General features: G+C 40.1%; 1 protein-coding gene across 1 annotated transcript in view; it reads right to left on the bottom strand.

Moving 5' to 3' along the window:
* The window catches only part of ARAP2 (ArfGAP with RhoGAP domain, ankyrin repeat and PH domain 2), a 203,463-nt gene that overhangs the window by 164,694 nt on the left and 19,167 nt on the right, over nt 1–19,602 (bottom strand). Inside the window, exons 2-5 of the mRNA XM_065405009.1 lie at nt 17,215–17,300; nt 13,445–13,524; nt 6,708–6,796; nt 5,480–5,842 (exon numbers count right to left, since the gene is read on the bottom strand). Of these exons, the coding sequence (XP_065261081.1) occupies nt 5,480–5,842; nt 6,708–6,796; nt 13,445–13,524; nt 17,215–17,300 (618 nt within the window). The remainder of the gene's footprint in view (nt 1–5,479; nt 5,843–6,707; nt 6,797–13,444; nt 13,525–17,214; nt 17,301–19,602) is intronic.

Below are 19,602 nucleotides of genomic sequence, written 5' to 3'. Positions count from 1 at the left end.
ACAGACCCCCGCTACATCCACTGTATAACCGCCTACCCTCCTCCCCATGTTCCATAACCTCCTCACCCAGACGCTCAAGAACACAGAGGGGAGGGGGGAGGCTCCGGGCACCCAGCCACTCCACTCCAGAGGATGGCCCAAGCAACCGAAGGCTGTCATTCAAACAGTTTGATTTTTAGTGTGGCTATAATAAGCAATGTGACCTTGTCCTTCCCTTCTCCCCCACCCCATCCGGGCTACCTTGTCCGTTATCTCTTTTTTTTATATATAATTAAAGAAAGAATGCATGGTTTCAAAACAATAGTTACTTTATTTTGAAGCGGGGAGGATGGTTGGCTTACAGGGAATTAAAATCAACAAAGGGGGCGGGTTTGCATCAAGAAGAAACACACACAACTGTCACACCAAAGCCTGGCCAGTCATGAAACTGGTTTTCAAAGCCTCTTTGATGCGCAGTGCGCCTTGCTGTGCTCTTCTAATCGCCCTGGTGTCTGGCGCGAAACGATTGTCTACAGTTACTTTCACAGAGGGAGGGACGACTGACGACATGTACCCAAAACCACCCGCGACAATGTTTTTGCCCCATCAGGCACTGGGAGCTTAACCCAGAATTCCAATGGGCGGGATTTGTGGGATAGCTACCCACAGTGCACCGCTCCGTAAGTCAATGCTAGCCATAGTGGTCAGGATGCACTCCGCCGACTTAATGCGCTTAGTGTGGACATACGTAACTGACTGTATAAAATCGATTTCTAAAAATCGACTTCTATAAAATCGACCTAATTTCATAGTGTAGATTACCCTAAGAAACCACCACTCAAGAGCATAAGCCACACTCTACCACAGCCCAGAGGTGCTGATAAAATACTCCCAGAGTGTTTACCACCATCTTCAGCTGGCCAAGAGACCATAATCCTTCCTCTGCAACATGGACTCTGCCAAAGTAATTTTGCCTCCATCGCTTCCAGTCTGAATCTACCATTTAAGATACCTCAAAAGCTAGGACTGATGCAAAATGCAGTTGCCTACTAATCATGTGGAAAAGGCTGACATAAGCGTCTCTGGTTCAGTTCAAACTTGTTGATCATCTACAAAGCCTTAAATGGCCTGGGACATTGATGTTTAACACTATTTATCTCCTTATGATCAGTCATGATGGTTCTGATCAGCTAAAATATTTTGTCATCAGTCCCCAGGTGAACTTCAGAGTGGCAAGTCATTCTTTAATGGAGGGATCTGACAACCAATATCTGTGTCTGTAAATTCCATCTCTGCTGCTTATAAACAGCAATAATAGACTGCAAGGGTTAATGAGAAACTATCTAGTTAATCTTCAGTAATATAAAAAAAAAAAAAAGTTAAAATCATACTACTTCTGAAACTCTGCAGTTTTAGAGCCACATTTTCTTGCTTTTTAAAATGACAAACTCCTGACCCATTGAAATAAATGGGATTTTTGCCATCGACTTCAATGGAATCAGGATTTCACCCTACATCTTTTTGTCATCCATGCTGCTGTTTCGACACACACACAAATGGGGGGAACTGACCATCTAAACAGGACAAACAGTGTAATTCAATATACAGTGTTCAAGTGCAAAAAATAAGCAAATTGAAGAAACAACAATTTCTCCCAAAACTGTTCTAGAGAAACTTCGGTGTTTGTAACAACAAATAAAGAAACCCACACCTGTCTGAAATTCTTCTATGTTGATAGCATCCCTTTAAAAGCCTGCCCCCCCTCCGGCTCCCACCACAAGATGAACTCCTTTGATGAATTATTACTCAAATCAATTGTACATTTTATAGAATTATTATTGCGCATAAAGTTATATGTGTACATGCTAAAGCCACAGAAGTCTCTGAAAACATCCGGTACTCCTTTATTCAATCTCTCATCAAAATGTTTGATATCATCCAAAGAATGCTAAATCAGATTCCTAATCTAAAGAAAAATGGGAGCTCACCATAAGAAGTGTTGCCAAGTAAACAGAGACAGTGGAAAGAAAACCTCTCTCGGATGAGAACCATAGGAAGAAATAGACTAGACTAACAATAGACTAGGACTCCTATAAATTTCTGAAGTCCCAGATGGGTTCAGGGACTAGTGCAGGCAAACATGTACTCAGGTTCATGCCAATTATTTGCACGCACCCTTGTCCCTTCAGTCCTCTATCATTAGGCACACACTCCTTCCTGGGAATCTCTCAGCAAAAGTGAGACTGTTCCCTGATTTGGTTTGCTGCTGTCCCATCTTCAGTGTTCCCAGAAGTCATAAGGAAAAGGAACACAGGATCCACAAGTACAGGGGATCAAGGATTGGCTGCTCCTCATGGAAACAGAGTTAAGGTTTTAGGTGCCTTGGAGCCAAGGGTGAAAGTAACTTAAAGGACTTACCAATATGCTGGAGTCCTGAGCAGGGGGTGGGGCCTCAAACCAAAAGAGGTGGGGCCTTTAAATCCCCGGGCTCTTTAAATCAAGATTTAAAGGGCCCGGGGCTCCGGCTCCAGTAGCGGCGGCTGGGAGCCCCGGGCCCTTTAAATCACCGCCGGAGGCCCATGGTAGCAGTTGCTGTGGTGGCGGCCGGGAGCCCTGGGGCTCGAGGGCCTGAGGCTCCAGCCACTGCCGGGAGCCCCGGGCCCTTTAAATCGCCGGCCTGGGGGAAGCTGCCCCCTGCCAGTACAGTCAGCTGCATACTGGCTCTTGCCGGTACACCGGACCAGACCGGCTTACTTTCAACCCCTGCTTGGAGCCCCAAGAGAGAAGTTTGAGAACCTGTAGCAACTGGCTCATTGCCATCTAGGGTGACCAGATAGTAAATGTGAAAAATCAGGATGGGGTGGGGGGGTAATAGGTGCCTATATAAGAAAAAGCTCCAAATATCGGGATTGTCCCTATAAAATCAGGACATCTGTCACCCTATTGCCATCCCCCCAAAAAGGGCACTTCAGGATACAGTTCACATGACCAACAAGCCATTTACCACCCACACCCCTATTCCCAGAGTTTGCACCTACTCAAGGCCATGGACTACCAAGTACAATATATGAAACAAAATTCCATTAAAAAAAAATATGCATTATTAACTGGAGTGATTTAACATGATTTGTATTTTTGATTTAGTTGGGGATTGGTCCTGCTTTGAGCAGGGAGTTGGACTAGATGACCTCCTGAGGTCCCTTTCAACTCTGATATTCTATGATTCTATGATTATTAAGAGCAAACAGAGATGATAAACTCTATATAAAGACCACTTTAAAAAAAACTACATGAACCTGAAATAGTCCATTCTGTTCATTAAAAATGTTGACGGCCCATTAGTTATCTGTATATGAGTTTCAATTCTAAAACCTATTAAACAGTTAATTAAGCAAGAATGAGACTCCTCTCTAACATCTTTTTTCCCAACATTATTTCCCTTCCTGCTAAATGAGTGCTCTGCTTTAAGATTAGTAGACTGTGAGAGTTTATCAAAACTTTAATTAAATAACAGCAGCTCTGGTTTAATTAACTAACATGTATTTTATGACAACAATAAATCATAACTGTTCTCAACCTGAAAAGGCCAGTGTAAAATCCAGTTTCCATTAAAAATGTCAATAAATCCTACAAGTACTACCTCAACATGCTGTGCAGAGGAAAAAGGAAATTCAGTTTTTATATACCAAGTAAACTGAGTGGCTTTATATTTTTTAGAGAATTAAGTGGAGAGAGAAAAATTGTGCTCTAATTTTAAGATTTGCAATGAACATAAAATAGAATTCTCAGGGTATAAATTCTATTTAGCATCGTGTTACACAGCTTTTCCTAAAGCGTGGGACACATACTTGGAGTTTAAATAGGGCCCATGACTCAGTTCATTGGTACATGAATTACAACGTAAGTGTTCTGCACAGCTCTGCTAACTATTTAAATGTTATGGCCAGTTTGATATCTTTTGCAAATAGTAAGTTCAGAGGAGAGCCATGAGAATGATTAAAGGATTAGAAAACATGTCTTATAGATAGATCCTTGATAGACTCAAGGATCTCAATTTAGCTTATCAAAGAGAAGGTAAAGGGGCAACTTGATTACAGACTAGAAGTACCTACATGGGGAACAAATATTTGATAGTCAGCTCTTCAATCTAGCCGAGAAAGGTATAACAGGATCCAATGATTGGAAGTTGAAGTTAGACAAATTTACACTAGAAATAAGGCATGAGTTTTTAAAACCGTGAGGGTAATTAACCATAGGAACAATTTACCAAGGGTTGTGGTGGATTCCACTGACAATTTTAAAAATCAGAATTGGATATTTATTCCTTTAAAAAAAAAAAAAAGTGCTGTAGGGATTTGTTGGGAGAAGTTCTGTGACCTGTGTTATACAAGAGGTCAGATTAGATTATCTCAATGGTCCCTTCTGGCCTGGGAATCTATGAATTAGTGGAATATCGTGTCCCATTCAGGTGTCCACACTTCAAAAAATGTGTGGACAAATTGGAAGAAAGTTCAGAAGAAGAGAGACACAAGAATGATCAGAGGTCTAGAAAACCTGCTTTAAAGTGAAAAACTAAAGAAGTTTAATGTATTTAGTTTACTGAAGATAAGGTTCACAAGTGACCTGATTAGAGTCTACAAGTACATACATGGAAAAGAGCTATATGACAGCAGATGGCTCTTTAATATAGAACAAAAAGGTAAAAAGGAAAGAGATTCAATGATTCAAAAAATAAACCTAGTCAAATTCATATTATGAAAAGCTGCAAATTTTAACAGGGTAATTAACTATTAGAACAATGTAACTAGGATATAGTGGATTCTCCAGCCTTTGTGGTCTTTAAATCAAGACTAGATGTCTTTCTAAAAAACATGCTGTAGCTCAAAGAAGTTATGGGCTTCAGGTGATGGATAATGTTCTTTTGTGCGTGCTTTGCAGAAGGTTAGACCAGAAAATAAATTGTGCCTCATGAACTTAAAAAAAAAAAAAAAAAAAGCTATGAATCAGATCAGAAGATAGGGCAGCACTGGAACCAAAAAGCCTGAGAAACTCAGCAATGTTTCCAATCTAGGAAGCGATTTTTATATGTACCTACAACAAGTCTGGTAAATGGAAACTTACAACACCAGAGTCCATTGTATTTCTGATTGTGGTCCAATGAAGAACTTTTCTAAAAAGTTTCAGGATAAGACACAATAACAATTTATAGCAGAATCCACAACCTGTAATTCGTAAGTGCTTGCTAACTGTTTCATTAAAAACGTATCTTTCCTTAAGTGCACCTATTAATCAATCTCTGGAATGAGCAACATTATTTCAAAAATTGAAAAGAATTCAAAAGAAAAAACCTACACCATATTTATTACTAATGTTCCCATCTGTTCCCCTATAAATCCTACTTTTTCCCCAAAGAAAACAATTACTATTTGGACTAATATAACTCATTTTCATAACATGCAAACATAAGATGTATTAAATAATAATAGAAAATACTACATACCCCTGAGGTGACAGTTTATCCAACCACCCTGCTTTAACCTTCTTTACTGATGATCCATAAAAACAGGCATAGGGTGTTATTGAATCGTTCGGGGTGATAATTTGTTTATCACCAAATGGCAGAAAATAAATTGATTCTTTAACAGACTGTTCCAGATTTCTGCTTCGGTTCTTAGTAGGGAATGAAGAATACTTTTTGGCTTTATGGTTTTTTGTTCTTAAATACGGAGAACATTCTTCCACAGTAGTATATTCAGATTCACTAGCAAGTTGTTCTGGTAACATAAATGTATCCTCTTGAGAGATCAATTCATTTTTCACATGGTCCTCAGATGATGCTTTCCCTTTCTGGATATTAAATACACTAGAAGAAAACAGAATTTTACTCTTGGTTTATTAAATAAGTACATTGCATAAATAAACAAAACTAATAATAATTATTATTATTATTGTAAACAGTCATTCTAAATTGCTATGAGGTTAGAGACCTTACACTGAAACAAACCACATTTACTTTAATAGTGACCAAGAGTGAATCCTACCATGCCCAATCACTGTGTTTAGCAGTAACACAATATTTACTGGTTCATTAGGAGGTCGGAATGACTTCCTGAGGTCTCTTCCAACTCTAATCTTCTATGATTCTATGCATTTTGCAGAACTTCAAAGGGAATTCATTGTCCCCAGCATACTGGACCCCATTCATGTCTTTAGGGTTGTGGCCTGGCCTGTTTCCAAGTGAGATCAGGTCAACCCTTTAAAATCTTCAATGGGCAAATTGGCATCAGTTGACAGCTCCCATATGTTGAAGATTGGGGCTGGAGTGTGAGGTAAGTATCACAGCCCCACCCCAAAAGTAAGTACTGGCGTTGGTGGGGAGAAGGGAAGATGAAGGTAGCATGCAGGCAACGGCCCCCTAGAAGGTATCTAAGATAAAGTTCACAATTTCCCTGCTTTCATGGGAGGGACCGCCAGCAGAACAAGGTGATTCAAACGACATCAACTTAAGTCTGAACAAAGTTAAGGAACCAGGGGGAAGATGTTCCTAGATTGTCATAGACTACAAACTCAGACTGATTTTGGGGAGGGGTCAGATCTCCATAAACATATTATGCCATCCTGATTGTGATCCCAGGGATGCAAGTCAACCATTTTACTGTATTTCAATAAAGACGTTGATGACAGGTGTGAGAATAGGTTTAAACTTGTCCTTAATTCATAAGTAATACCGTGATTTATCATGAAGACAATGCTCTTCAGTCACTTCTTTATCTTCAATTTTTTCTTCAAAAGCCAAGAATTCATTTCCACAGATTTCCTGGAAAAAAGAAATCAATTATAGAGACATGCATTTGCTTTGGATTGCTACATGACCTCAATGTTTTTGCAAATATAAAATCAGGAACACGACACCCACAGTAGTAAAGGTGCCACTCTGACATTTAAGCACTTCTTCTTTGCATACGATATAAGGACAGGTGATATCAAATGCTTCCAAATAAAGACCAAATTATTTAAAGGTAAGTATTTCACAAATTTTCACTTTTCCCTGTTTAAAAAACAAACTTCCAAAAGTTGATCTGACAACTTTATTACATTATTACATTAACATTCAGTTTTCTTGTGTTTCCCACAACCTTTGGAACACAAAAAACCAAACCCCACAATATGCTCCTGTTTTATGATGGAAGCATATAAATGAACCCATTTAAGCTTTGAAGTGCACTTATATCCAGCTAAATGGCGATGGAAAGGAAGGGTTTAGTTTCCAGCATTATTGTTGCTGGGGGGGGGGAGGGAGGCGGTTGGAGAAGCTGTACATCAAACTTACATTTGAAGGTTGTATCTCAGCAACAGAAAGAGACAGGACAACCATAAACTGAGCATGTGCAGAGTGCACCAGCATACATATATATAACTGACTCCTCAGATTGGACGCCTTTTAAAAGTAGCTTCTAAAACAAGATTGTTTGACTTGTACTATAGTTTAATCAATACATAAAACCATTTCTTGCTCAGGCAGCTCCTCAGACGTCTCCACTCCAATCAGCTGCCTTCCCCCCTGGTTTAACTCAGGCAGGTTTCCAGTCAATCTTCAGTGCAGATAACCACATGAATTCCCAGCTCCCTCATGTTGACTCATCTCTCAGCTGTAACACCTTAGTGACTGATTAATGGTTTCCCCAGACATTGCCCATATAAACTGCAGCCTATTCTTCCCAGCTGCTCCCTTGACATCTTTCCTGTCCCAGTGGTGTAACATCTAACACCCAGCCACTTAGAATATACAATGATCAGGCTTTACCTAACTAGTCCAGAATACTAGTTTGCTACGTGTGTGTGTATATGAGTTACACAGACTTTGATAATTAAACTTTTCTTAAGAACTACATAGTATTTTCTTATGCATTCCTAGGATATTTGGAATATCTAGTGTTTTCTGATTTTTTCAGTAAATTTTAGTATCTTTCTTTTCCCACCACCACAAACCATATTCTGATGCAGTTGAACATTAGTAGTATGTGTTACCTTTAACAACTTGGAAATTTTGATTACCCACACTAACAGAATACCAGCGTATTTTTGGTCTGTAGAAAGACTCAACATTATTCATGTTTATATTATAAACAGTTGTGTTTAATAAGATCTGAGTTTGTAAAGAAATAGCAATTCCATTCTATTAGGCAGATAATCCAATGTACATGGCCTGTTTAATGGTAGAATAATTTTACATGTAGTGCCTTTATAAAAAGGAGATTGTTGATAACCATCCTAGGTGTGTTTTTGTATTCTATTTTGTAACTATTCTAACCAGGGTAAGTAGCATTACCGATAAGTTTCAACACTCCCAATACTGCAAAGGCATAACTTAGGCTAGAAATCTTTTTCATCTGCTAAATACAAGTATAGAAGATGCATTTTGTTCATTTTTAAAGTATTTTCAACCTCAAGCACAAAATTAAATAATCAGTGTTAGCAAGACATTCTGCACATAAGGAGGGATGGGGGGGAGCAAGAAGCTTAAAAAGTCATTTGTGTGACTTCTTTCCCTTCCTAATTGGGGCAAATACCACATGACTCTATCTTTAGTTCATGTAAATATAGAAATAGTTATATACTTGCAGAGGTATTTAACCATAAGGCATTTTCTCCAGACTTTGAATCATGTGACCTTTTTCTGCATCCTGTCCAATTTTTCAACATCCTTTTTAAAATGTTGACACCAGAACTGTCCACATAATTCCAGTATCAGTCTCCCCAGGGCCATACGCAGAGGTAAAATAATTACCTTGTTCCTACTCCTTATCTATACATCCAAAGGTCAAATTAGCCCTTTGTGCCACAGCACCACATTGGAAGCTCATGTTTCGTTGCTTGTCCGCTATGCACCCTAAATCCTTCTCAAAGTTACTACTTTCCAAGACACAGTACCCATTCTGTAGGTGTGGTCTACATTCCTTGTTCTTAGATATATAACTTTACATTTGGTTGTACTAAGGCAGATCTTGTTTGAATTGGCCCAGTTTACCAAGAGATCCACATTGCCCTTTGTAGGACAGTGTTCTTCATTGCAAGGCCCGTGAGCCAGTGGCGGCTCCCATCGACCCTAAGTGCAGCTTGCTAAGTTCCCTCTAAGCTGCACAGCCGTGCAGCAGGCTATAAATAGCCACACTGCAGCTCTAAAGAGCCACGCAGCAGGGACCTGGAGAGAAGAGAGGTAGGGGGTGGGTGGGAACTGGGGAGGGGAGCAAGTTGGGGCTTGCAGGGCTCGTGTGGGCCCTCTCCTCTGACCCCAGAGCTCCCTGCTGCTGGACGGGAGAGAGGGTCCTCTTTACCCAGAGCTCCTGTGCTGCCTGCCGGCAGGTGGGAGAAAGGGCCCTTCCCCCGGAGCTCCGTGCTGCCTGCCGGCAGGGGGGACAGAGGGCCCCTTCCCCCGGAGCTCTGTGCTGCCTGCCGGCAGGGGGGAGAGAGGGCCCCTTCCCCCGGAGCTCCGTGCTGCCTGCCGGCAGGGGGGAAAAGAGGGCAGGGGGGAGTCCTCTGGCTCCAGCCCCGGGGCAGCCTGCCAGCACCCCAAACTCCTCATCCCCAGCCCCACCACAGAGTCCACATCCCCAGCCAGAGCCCTCCTCCCAACATCCCAACCCTCTGTCACAGCCCTGAGCCCCCTCCCACACTCCAAACCCCTCATCCTCAGCTCCACCCACAGGGGTGAAAAGAAAACAGAGGAACAAATTGACCAACCAACATTTGGACTGCCTTACTAGGATTGCAATGACAGATTACAAATACTCCATGAACAAAGTCAAGGAGGAACAGGCACACTTTCGCTCATCCAGTTTTTAAAGTAAGGTTTGCATTATTCTGCTCTTAAAAAGTTTACCTGCATAGGTACCTTTTTAATTCCATATATTTTCCTGGTTATTTTATAAAAGGAGTATCGTTTTATTGTACAAGTAGACTTTGTTTTAGTTACATGAGTGGCTCTGTAACATTACATCATTAAGGAGTAGTAAGCAATGTGTTAATTTAGTAGTTGATGTGGCTCTCACACTGAAGGTTTTTTGCCAAAGTGGCCCCCCTTCAAAAATAGTGAAGAGCACTGAGGTAGGATGTCATCATCATTATTTACCACTCCACCAATCTTTGCCTCACCTGCAAATTTTATCAGCAGTGATTTTATATTTCTAGATCATTGCTGAAAATGTTGAACAGCATTGGCGCCTAGTCTAAACCCTGCAGAACCCCACCTGAAATAACTCCATTCAATGAGGATTCCCCATTGACAACAACTTTTGACTCCCCTATGAGAAGACACAGATGAATAAGAGTGGACATGACAGACGTATAAGGAAAAATTAATTCAGATAAGGGAATTCAGATGCTACTATTTACCCTTTTGCATATTACAAGAACAGATAGGGAAAAGCAAAAAAGCAACAAGTTTTAATACTGATACAAGGAAATATTTTTATATCACACAATTGATCAGTGGACCTCATTCCCACAATATATTACTGAAGACAAGAGCATCCAAAGAAGGATTAGACATTTGATAATGAGAATACCTATAGTTACATTAGATACTAGGACAGCTTCACACTTGAATGTGTACGCCAACTGGTTGGGATGAGTTAGAAACTTCTATTGGGGCAGGTTATTCTATAAACGTCTGTTGCCAGATTTCTTGCATCTTCCTCTAAAGCATCTGGTACTGGCAACAGAGAATAGATTAGATCAGTGTTTTTCAACCACTGTTGGGTTGATAGATGGGTACACATGTTGCCTGGTGTGCCGTGGGAAAAAAATATTAAACCATGCTTGAATGTCGGAACTGGTTACTAAAATTTTTGAATCCCACCACTGATGTTAAGGACTATAAATAGCTCCGGTGTCACTGTTACACTAACAGGAGGAGGACAGGAGGAGACATCGCAGTAGATCGCCGATGAGCAGAAGAGCGCCAATGGATCTGGATTTGGAGGAAACATGAGCAGAAGAGCGCTGACTGATGGATCTGGATGGAGACATGCGCAGAAGAGTGCTGAGTGTGACGGACAGCGGCTATCTGGAGGAGACAAGCGCAGTAAGTACTGAGTGACAGTGAGATACTGAAGTGATGGACAAGTTTTTGAAAAGGAAAGAACTGGACTCTGAACAAAATTTGGAGCCAGATGAGAGCCCAAGTATGAGTGGGGATCAAAAGAAAGCAAAGATGGTTAGCTCAAGCAAATTCTCTGGCACAAAGCAATATAGCGAAAGCTATATTTCATTTGGATTTACTTTCACCGGAGATGCAAACAAACCAACTCCACTGTGCGTGGTGTGTGGTGAAAAGCTAGCTAACAGTGCTACGGTCCCAAGCAAACTTAAACGCCATCTCCAAACGAAACACCCTTCGCTTCAAAACAAGAATGCGGACTATTTTGTTCGCCTGCGTGAAAACACGGAGAAACAGGCAACTTTCATGAGAAAAACCACAAAGGTAAATGAAAGAGCTCTTAAAGCTAGCTATCAAGTTGCTGAACTTATAGCCAAGTCAAAAAAGTCGCACACTGTGGCAGAGACATTAATACTTCCCGCCTGCAAAGCTATTGTAGAGGAGATGCTCGGACCTGAAGCAGCTAAGGAAATAGCCAAAGTCCCTCTCTCAGACAACACAATTTCCAGACGTATTAATGACATGTCTGCAGACATCGAAAGTGTGGTTTTGGAAAAGATCCGTATCAGTGAGAAATTTGCATTGCAACTTGACGAGTCTACTGATATCAGTGGACATGCTCAACTCTTGGCCAATGTGCGTTTTGTTGATGGTGATGCAATTAGAGAAAACTTCTTTTTTTGCAAGGCATTGCCAGAAAAAACAACAGGAGAAGAAATTTTTCGGGTCACATCAGAATACCTTGAACAAGGAGGACTTAAGTGGGAAAACTGCACAAGTGTCTGCACCGATGGAGCTGCAGCCATGGTCGGGCGCACCAAAGGCTTTGTAAGCAGAGTGAAGGAAAGAAATCCAGATGTGATTGTTACGCATTGTTTTTTACACCGTGAGGCCCTCGTAGCCAAGACTTTACCAGCAGACCTAGTTCATGTGTTGGATGATGTTGTGCGCATGGTAAACTTTGTAAAGTCACGACCCGTGAAAAGTCGCATATTTGCAGCTTTGTGTGAGGAGATGGGAGCGAAGCATAAAACCTTGCTGTTTCATACGGAGGTCCGGTGGTTGTCGCGTGGCAAGGTCTTGGTTCGTGTGTATGAGCTGCGGGAGGAACTTAAAGTATTTCTGACAAATGAGAGGTCAGATTACGCAAAGCTGCTTGCAAGTGATGAGTGGTGTGCAAGGCTGGCATACCTGGCAGATATATTTCATCATCTGAATGAACTGAACACACGAATGCAAGGCCGAAATGAAAACCTGCTTACAAGTACAGATAAAATAAATGGATTCCGTTCAAAGGTGCAACTCTGGCATCAACACGTGGAAAGTGGCAATCTTGAAATGTTCACACTCACCAAGCAATGGCAAGGTGTTCACACTGCTGCACTGTGTGAGATAATAGTTAAACATTTAAAAACTCTCGAGGAGAAGTTGTCATTTTATTTCTCTTCAGTCTCCACTGAATGCCTTGACTGGGTTAGGGACCCTTATAGCTCAGCATCAGTTGGTGGAAAGGACATGACTTTACAGGAGCAGGAGGAACTAACTGAACTGAGACAAAATCGTGGTTTCAAGCTAAGATTTGCTGATCTACCTTTGGACAGTTTTTGGTTGGATACTGCCAAGGAGTTCCCCCTTCTGGCAAACAAAGCTATTTTGACATTGCTCCCATTTTCCACTACATATCTGTGTGAGATGAGCTTTTCAAGCATGATTGCTATAAAAACTAAATACAGAGAGAGACTGAGAGCTGTTGACGAAGAGCTACGTGTGTGTCTTTCTTCGATTCCAGCCAGAATATCAGCTTTGTGTTCAGCCAAACAGGCCCAGGTTGCGCACTGAATAAAGTATTTTATAATTTTTCATATTTCTGTTTACTTACTATTTCATAATAAAGTAATTATAAAATACTTTCTTTGTGTTTATTTGATTCCTATTCAAGAGAATTACTTTATATATAGTCAATATAGGCACAGAATTAAATTTTTTAACATTTTCTAATGGTGGTGTGCCTCGTGATTTTTTTCATGAAACAAGTGTGCCTTTGCCCAAAAAAAGGTTGAAAAACACTGGATTAGATGAACCACCAGCCTGATCTGGTATGGCTTTCCTTATATACTTCATGCAAGGCCTACTACTGCTGAAAAAGTGCATCTCACTCTTCACTATATCAAAGTTACTAGTCCATGAAATATTTGTAGTACAAGTAATTCATGAAGTAGTGTGTGCGCACGCATTCATACAGTAGGAAGGATGGGCAACAAATAATGTACTGCACTACAGTATTTACACCAAGACCTTTCAATTTACCTTGGCATCTGCAGGGCTGTTGAAAAGAAAAGTTTCCCCATATGGAGAGATGACAGATGGCTTTTCCTCACTGGAGGTTTCTTTAAAGAAAAAAAGAAAGTTATATCAATAAGAAAGTAGTACTGTACTTCAAATCTGTATGGGATAGTGCTGTATCTTCAATATGTTTTCTGTTTACACTGCAGCAAATAAAAAGCAAAATTTACTCTTGAATGGATTGGTCCTACGTGCAAATTTGTACTGATCTGTTTTTTAAGTCGATTTAGTTGTTTCAGTGCAAGTCTGTCTGTGGACACTCACGCCTATTCATAATAAAAATGGCTAAAGTAAACGTAGCTAAGATTAGTTTGTTACTAACTTTAGCCCAGTCAACTTTAGTCATTTTATTCTGAAGAAGGGCAGAGAGAGTTTCCATACAGTGACTCACACTGAACAATTAAGTCGGCTTTAAAACACACCTTTTGTTATTTCAGAGCAGGTCTCTGTGTTGACCTGCTTTATGTTGCATTCTGGACTAACGTATCTGAAAATTAGGGTGAAGGCAATGTTCAATTTGTTGCACTACGCTCTACAGTCTCTTCTCACCCAAGCCCCACTATTGGATAGGGGGTTTTCTTGGAAAAAAAACGGTTAGAAGATTTTAAGCATCTTAAAACTGAAAAGATTTTTAGGAGTATACTTAACAATTTCTACTTGTGCTACATTTAAAAAACAAAACAAAAAAATATACAAAAGTTTGTGTGTTCTACCCACAATTTATAATAGTTTATTCTTTACAGAAAAAGAGAATGAAGATGCTGCATTTCAATAGAAGTTCTATCCTACAGACTATCCGTTAATTGTTCTAAAGAATGAGAACATTTTTCCTGCCCCCTGTTGAAATCCAGCATCTTAATTCTTTTTCTCCAAGTTATTTCTGTCGTTATCATCTTCCTCTGACTTATTCTACTGTCTCACTATCAATGACATTTGGACATATCAGTTTTAAAGTATCTATCAAACTGACTTTGGACTCTTTAGTTTTCAATCAGTAGCCCTTTTTTTCTGCTCCCTCATTTTCTGGCAAAGGCAAATTTCAGCACAATGTTTAGGTTCCAGTTCAGTGTGATCTATTTGCTTGACATGAATACGTCTGAACTTGCACAGGAATTGTTGTCAGTGAGTTAAATTAACTTGTTTATAAGCGACCGAGCAACATTGCTAACCTGTTCCTGTGTAACTGTATAACACTAGAAATTCTTCTTGTTCTTATTTCCTCACAATCCTATAGAACTTAATTAAATGGTATTAGGTTATTTGGGTTAGACGTGAACCCTTTGCATACATTTTTCATCTAAGATAATTTCTGCTTACAAATAACCACTTGACTGTTTAGTATAAAATACATTGAAATCCAAGGATTAGGCAAGTAAAAGTGGATGGAGGAGGAAGAGAAAAAAAAAAAAAAAAAAAAAACTTCCTAACTTCCCTTTATTTAAAAACTGATAATAGTTTATAAACAAGGACATAAACCTCGGTCTGTCAAGCAATTAAAAAAATGAATCGCACTGTTAAACAATAATAGAATACCAATTATTTAAATATTTTTGGATGTTTTCTACATTTTCAAATATATTGATTTCAATTACAACACAGAATACAAAGTGTACAGTGCTCACTTTATATTTATTTTTGATTACAAATATTTGCACTGTAAAAAACAAAAGAAATAGTATATTTCAATTCACCTAATACAAGTACTGTAATGCAATCTCTTTATAATGAAAGTTGAACTTACAAATGTAGAATTATGTACAAAAAATAACTGCATTCAAAAATAAAAATGTAAAACTTAGAAGCTACAAGTCAACTCAGTCCTACTTCAGCCAATTGCTCAGACAAACAAGTCTGGTTACAATTTACAGGAGATAATACTGCCCACGTCTTGTTTACAATGTCACCTGAAAGTGAGAACAGGCGTTCACATGGCACTGTTGTAGCCGGCATCGTAAGATATTTATGTTTCAGATGCGCTGAAGACAGGGGTGAAAGTAACATTCCAAACTTACCTGTACGGGGGCCGGCTCCGGCCCCCAGAAGGGGCCGCGCCTCAGACAGAAGGGACAAGGCTGGGGGTCAGCGTCCCCCAGTCAGCCCATCCGCACTGCCTGGCCTGTGCCACCCAGAGCTTCAGCAGCAATTTAAAGGCCCGGGGCCCTGGCCGCTACTGCGGTAGCAGCAGCCGGAGCCCTGGGCCCTTTTAAATTGCGGCACCAGGGCAGCTGCTCCTTTTGTCCCTCCCTCCCGGCGGCGGCCCAGGCAGGGGGGCAAAAGGGGCGATGACATTAAAGCACTGCCGCGGAAGTTCTTTAAGCAGGCTCCTTTGCCATGGTCGCGTTTTAACGTCAGCTGAGTACAGGCCAGTACCAGCGGCCACTTTTTATCAGTACAACGTACCAGCCTGTACCAGCTTACTTTCACCCCTGGCTGAAGATTCATATGTCCCTTCACCCCACCACCATTCCAGAAGACATGCGTCCATGCTGATGACAGGTTCTGCTCGATAACAATCGAAAGCAGTGCAGACCGACGCATGTTCATTTTCATCATCTGAGTCGGATGCCACCAGCAGAAGGTTGATTTTCTTTTTTGGTGGTTCGGGTTCTGTAGTTTCCGCATCGGAGTGTTGCTCTTTTAAGACATCTGAAAGCATTCTCATCCCTCTCAGATTTTCGAAGGCACTTCAGATTCTTAAACGTTGGGTTGAGTGCCCTATCTATCCTTAGAAATCTCACATTGGTACCTTCTTTGCATTTTGTCAAATCTGCAGTGGAAGTGTTCTTAAAACAAACATGTGCTGGGTCATCATCCGAGACGGCTATAACATGAAATACATGGCAGAATCCAGGTAAAACAGAAGGGGAGACATACAATTCTCCCACAAGGAGTTCAGTCACAAATTTTATTAACGCATTATTTTTTTAACAAACATCATCGGCATGGAAGCATGTCCTCTGGAATGGTGGCCAAAGCATGAAGGGGCATATGAATGTTTAGCATATCTGGCACGTAAATACCTTGCAATGCCTGCTACTAAAGTGCCATACGAACACCTGTTCTCACTTTCAGGTGATATTGTAAATAAAAAGTAGCCAGCATTATCTCCCGTAAATGTAAACAAACTTATGTCTTAGCGATTAGCTGAATATGAAGTAGGACTGAGTGGACTTGTAGGCTCTAAAGTTTTACATTGTTTTCTTTTTGAGTGCAGTTATGTAACAAAAAAAATCTACATTTGTAAGTTACACTTTCACGAAAAAGAGATTGCACTGCAGTACATGTATGAGGTGAATTGAAAAATACTATTTCCTTTATCATTTTACAGTGCAAATATTTGTAATAAAAATAATAATATAAAGTGAGCATTGTACACTTTGTAGTCTGTATTGTAATAGAAATCAATATATTTGAAAATGTAGAAAAACATCCAAAAATATTTAATAAATTTCAATTGGTATTCTATTGTTTAACAGTACGATTAATTACAATTTATTTTTTTAATCACAGTTAATTTTTTGAGTTAATTGCATGAGTTAGCTATAATTAATCGACAGCCCTACATAAAACATATGGTACCATATAGATATGGTTACTTGCTTGGCATTATATTTATCTTTCCTTTCCAGCTTACCAGATTTTCCTATAATAATTCAATATCAATTTCTGGTAAGTTATTTAAATGAGATCTGTTCTCTCAATTTAAAATATAAATATAACAGCATTCAACTCACTTTTCTGTGAAGTTGGGCTCCCAGTACAAGAAGTTGGGCTCTCAGAAATATTTAAAACATCCACATTTCTTCTTTCCAGCAGAGAACTTGAAACAAACAAAGAAGTTGAGTAATGTTTGTCAGAAAGTGTACATAACTTTCATGTAGCAACATAACATGCAGGTTAAAACAACTACTTAAAACATGCCAGCCACTTGTGTGTTCTTAATTCTAATTCTAAGTCGGGGGGTGAGGAGAATAACCAGAACAATATAAAAATTAAAGAACAACTCAGACTCCCTCTCTGTATATATCATACTGAATATTTTATTGAGCCTAGCATAAGCCTTACTTTTTTTCAATTTGGCCTTATTACATTATCCAGTTAGAATTCTGTACTTTTTTCAAATATTGACTATTTAAGTAATAGTGTATTAGGGCCCTCATCCTGTACCATTACAGTCTATGGAAGCTTTGTCATGGACTTCAATGAGCACAGGATCAAGCCCAAGAAGAGAGTGGCATCTCCAGCCAGGTATTTTTCAGAGAAAGACTAACAACTTAGCCTTAAATAAAAATCAAATGGACATTGCATGATACAGAGGAAGTAGGATCCCATGCTCTGAGTTGCTGAAAGGATTTTGCTCAATGTCCTGAGTTCAAAAGGTAATTTTCTTTTCCAGGAAGTTTTGCATTTGAAGACAGAGTTATAAATTAAACTATTTTGCAATCAAAAGATAGCAATAGCTATCAGTAACCACTGTAATATAATGCTCGTGACTGCCATTTCAGGTTTCCTAGATGGCAAACAAGATTATAGTTTCATATGCATTCTACATTACTGTATGCAGTAATATTTACTACTGTGCTGTCCTATGAATACTTGAATGCAGATTTTTAGATGTGAGTATATAGTCATCTTTGTACTGCTAAAGTCATGCATTTTCAATATTACTGAATTCTCTGTATGAATGCCATTAATCCTCATTATAATTTGCACGACACTATGATTTTGAATTTGCTAAGGGGCAGCTTCTGAAAAACCCTGCATTAGAAAACCATGGTTGTTCTTTCATATTGGTGAAGACAGGAAACTCTCCATCAGCATTGCAATCTCTACCACTAATTTGCTCTGTGACCTTGTAAAAATCAGTGTCTCTATCCTTTTATTTCCTCATCTGTAAAAATGATAATATGGATCCTTACTTAGCCTTTTTAAAGTGCTCTCAGAGCGCTACACAAAATTTAAGCATTACACTAACAATTCTCAGACCAGCATCTTTCATCCAAAAGCCATAAAGATCAATATTTTTACCAAGTATGCCAAAAAAGGAAATTCCTGGTTTACAGCTCTCCCCCACATTTATCAAAGTCCTACTAGTCATGCTGTCTACATTCATAACTTCCACAACGTTGCTTCATCAAGAAGTCAAAGTTCAATTATTTCCTCTTACAGGCCAACTGCTAACTGTGACACAGACGATATGTGTATCAAATTTTGAACTCTATTTTGTATTGTGTGTTGAACACATGTCTAAACTTGCCTAAGGTAAGACTATTGAATTCCATTCCATACTACAGCCTAACCCAGGAATAGTGCTTGACACCTCATTGAAGGACTACCATCAAGAAGGCAATCTGAAACTATGGACTTTGACTGACACACCTACTGGTCCACCTCCATGGAACAAAGGGTTTCTATGCAGCTGGTGCCAGCATGACAAGGGGAGGCGGCTAAAACATTTCAGGAGGAACAAATGGCAAGCAAACAGACCATAAGAGTAACATGATGCTTTAAGCTGGGGGCCAACCATCACCCCATGTAAACATGATGCCTAGGAGAGAGAACATAAGAGGGACTCTGTACAGCCTGGAATGCTGACAAACCTTGGACTCGCAGAAGGATCAGACATGGGGAAGGGACATCTCAGGACTTTTGTTATTTTTAAAAGAGCTGTAACTCTCAAATCCTTTTAAGGGTAAAGTTACTGTGGTTAAGAAATTCCTTTGCTAAGCCTAAATTCCTTCCTTTCCTGCCACATTGTCCCTGAAAAGTTTAAACTAGAAGCCCAGAGCACGCACAGATACAGCGGAGCTCTTGGGCATTCAAAGTCTGAGGCACTGGTTTAACTTCTACCTATTGGGCTTCAGGAAGTGGGCGGGCGTAAGCCCGCCCACTGCTAAAGGGTCCCCCCACAGCCTAAGGGGAGGATCCAGAGGGCCTGAAACTCAAATGATTACGGGGGACAACTAACGTAAAAACAGGGACAGGAGTGTGGTCAAAGGGTCAAAAGAAGGGAACCTGACGGGGACACCGAGCAGAGAACCCCGGACAGCGCCCACTGCTCCTCAAAGGTGTCAAGGGAGCCAGTGGACGCTGCCCAGAGGAACTCTGCCTGGATACATGAA

This window comes from Emys orbicularis, chromosome 5, assembly GCF_028017835.1.
Source record: "Emys orbicularis isolate rEmyOrb1 chromosome 5, rEmyOrb1.hap1, whole genome shotgun sequence".
NCBI classification, from domain to species: Eukaryota; Metazoa; Chordata; order Testudines; family Emydidae; genus Emys; species Emys orbicularis.
Note: the sequence above shows the minus strand (reverse complement) of the source record. Positions and strands in the feature narration are given on the sequence as shown.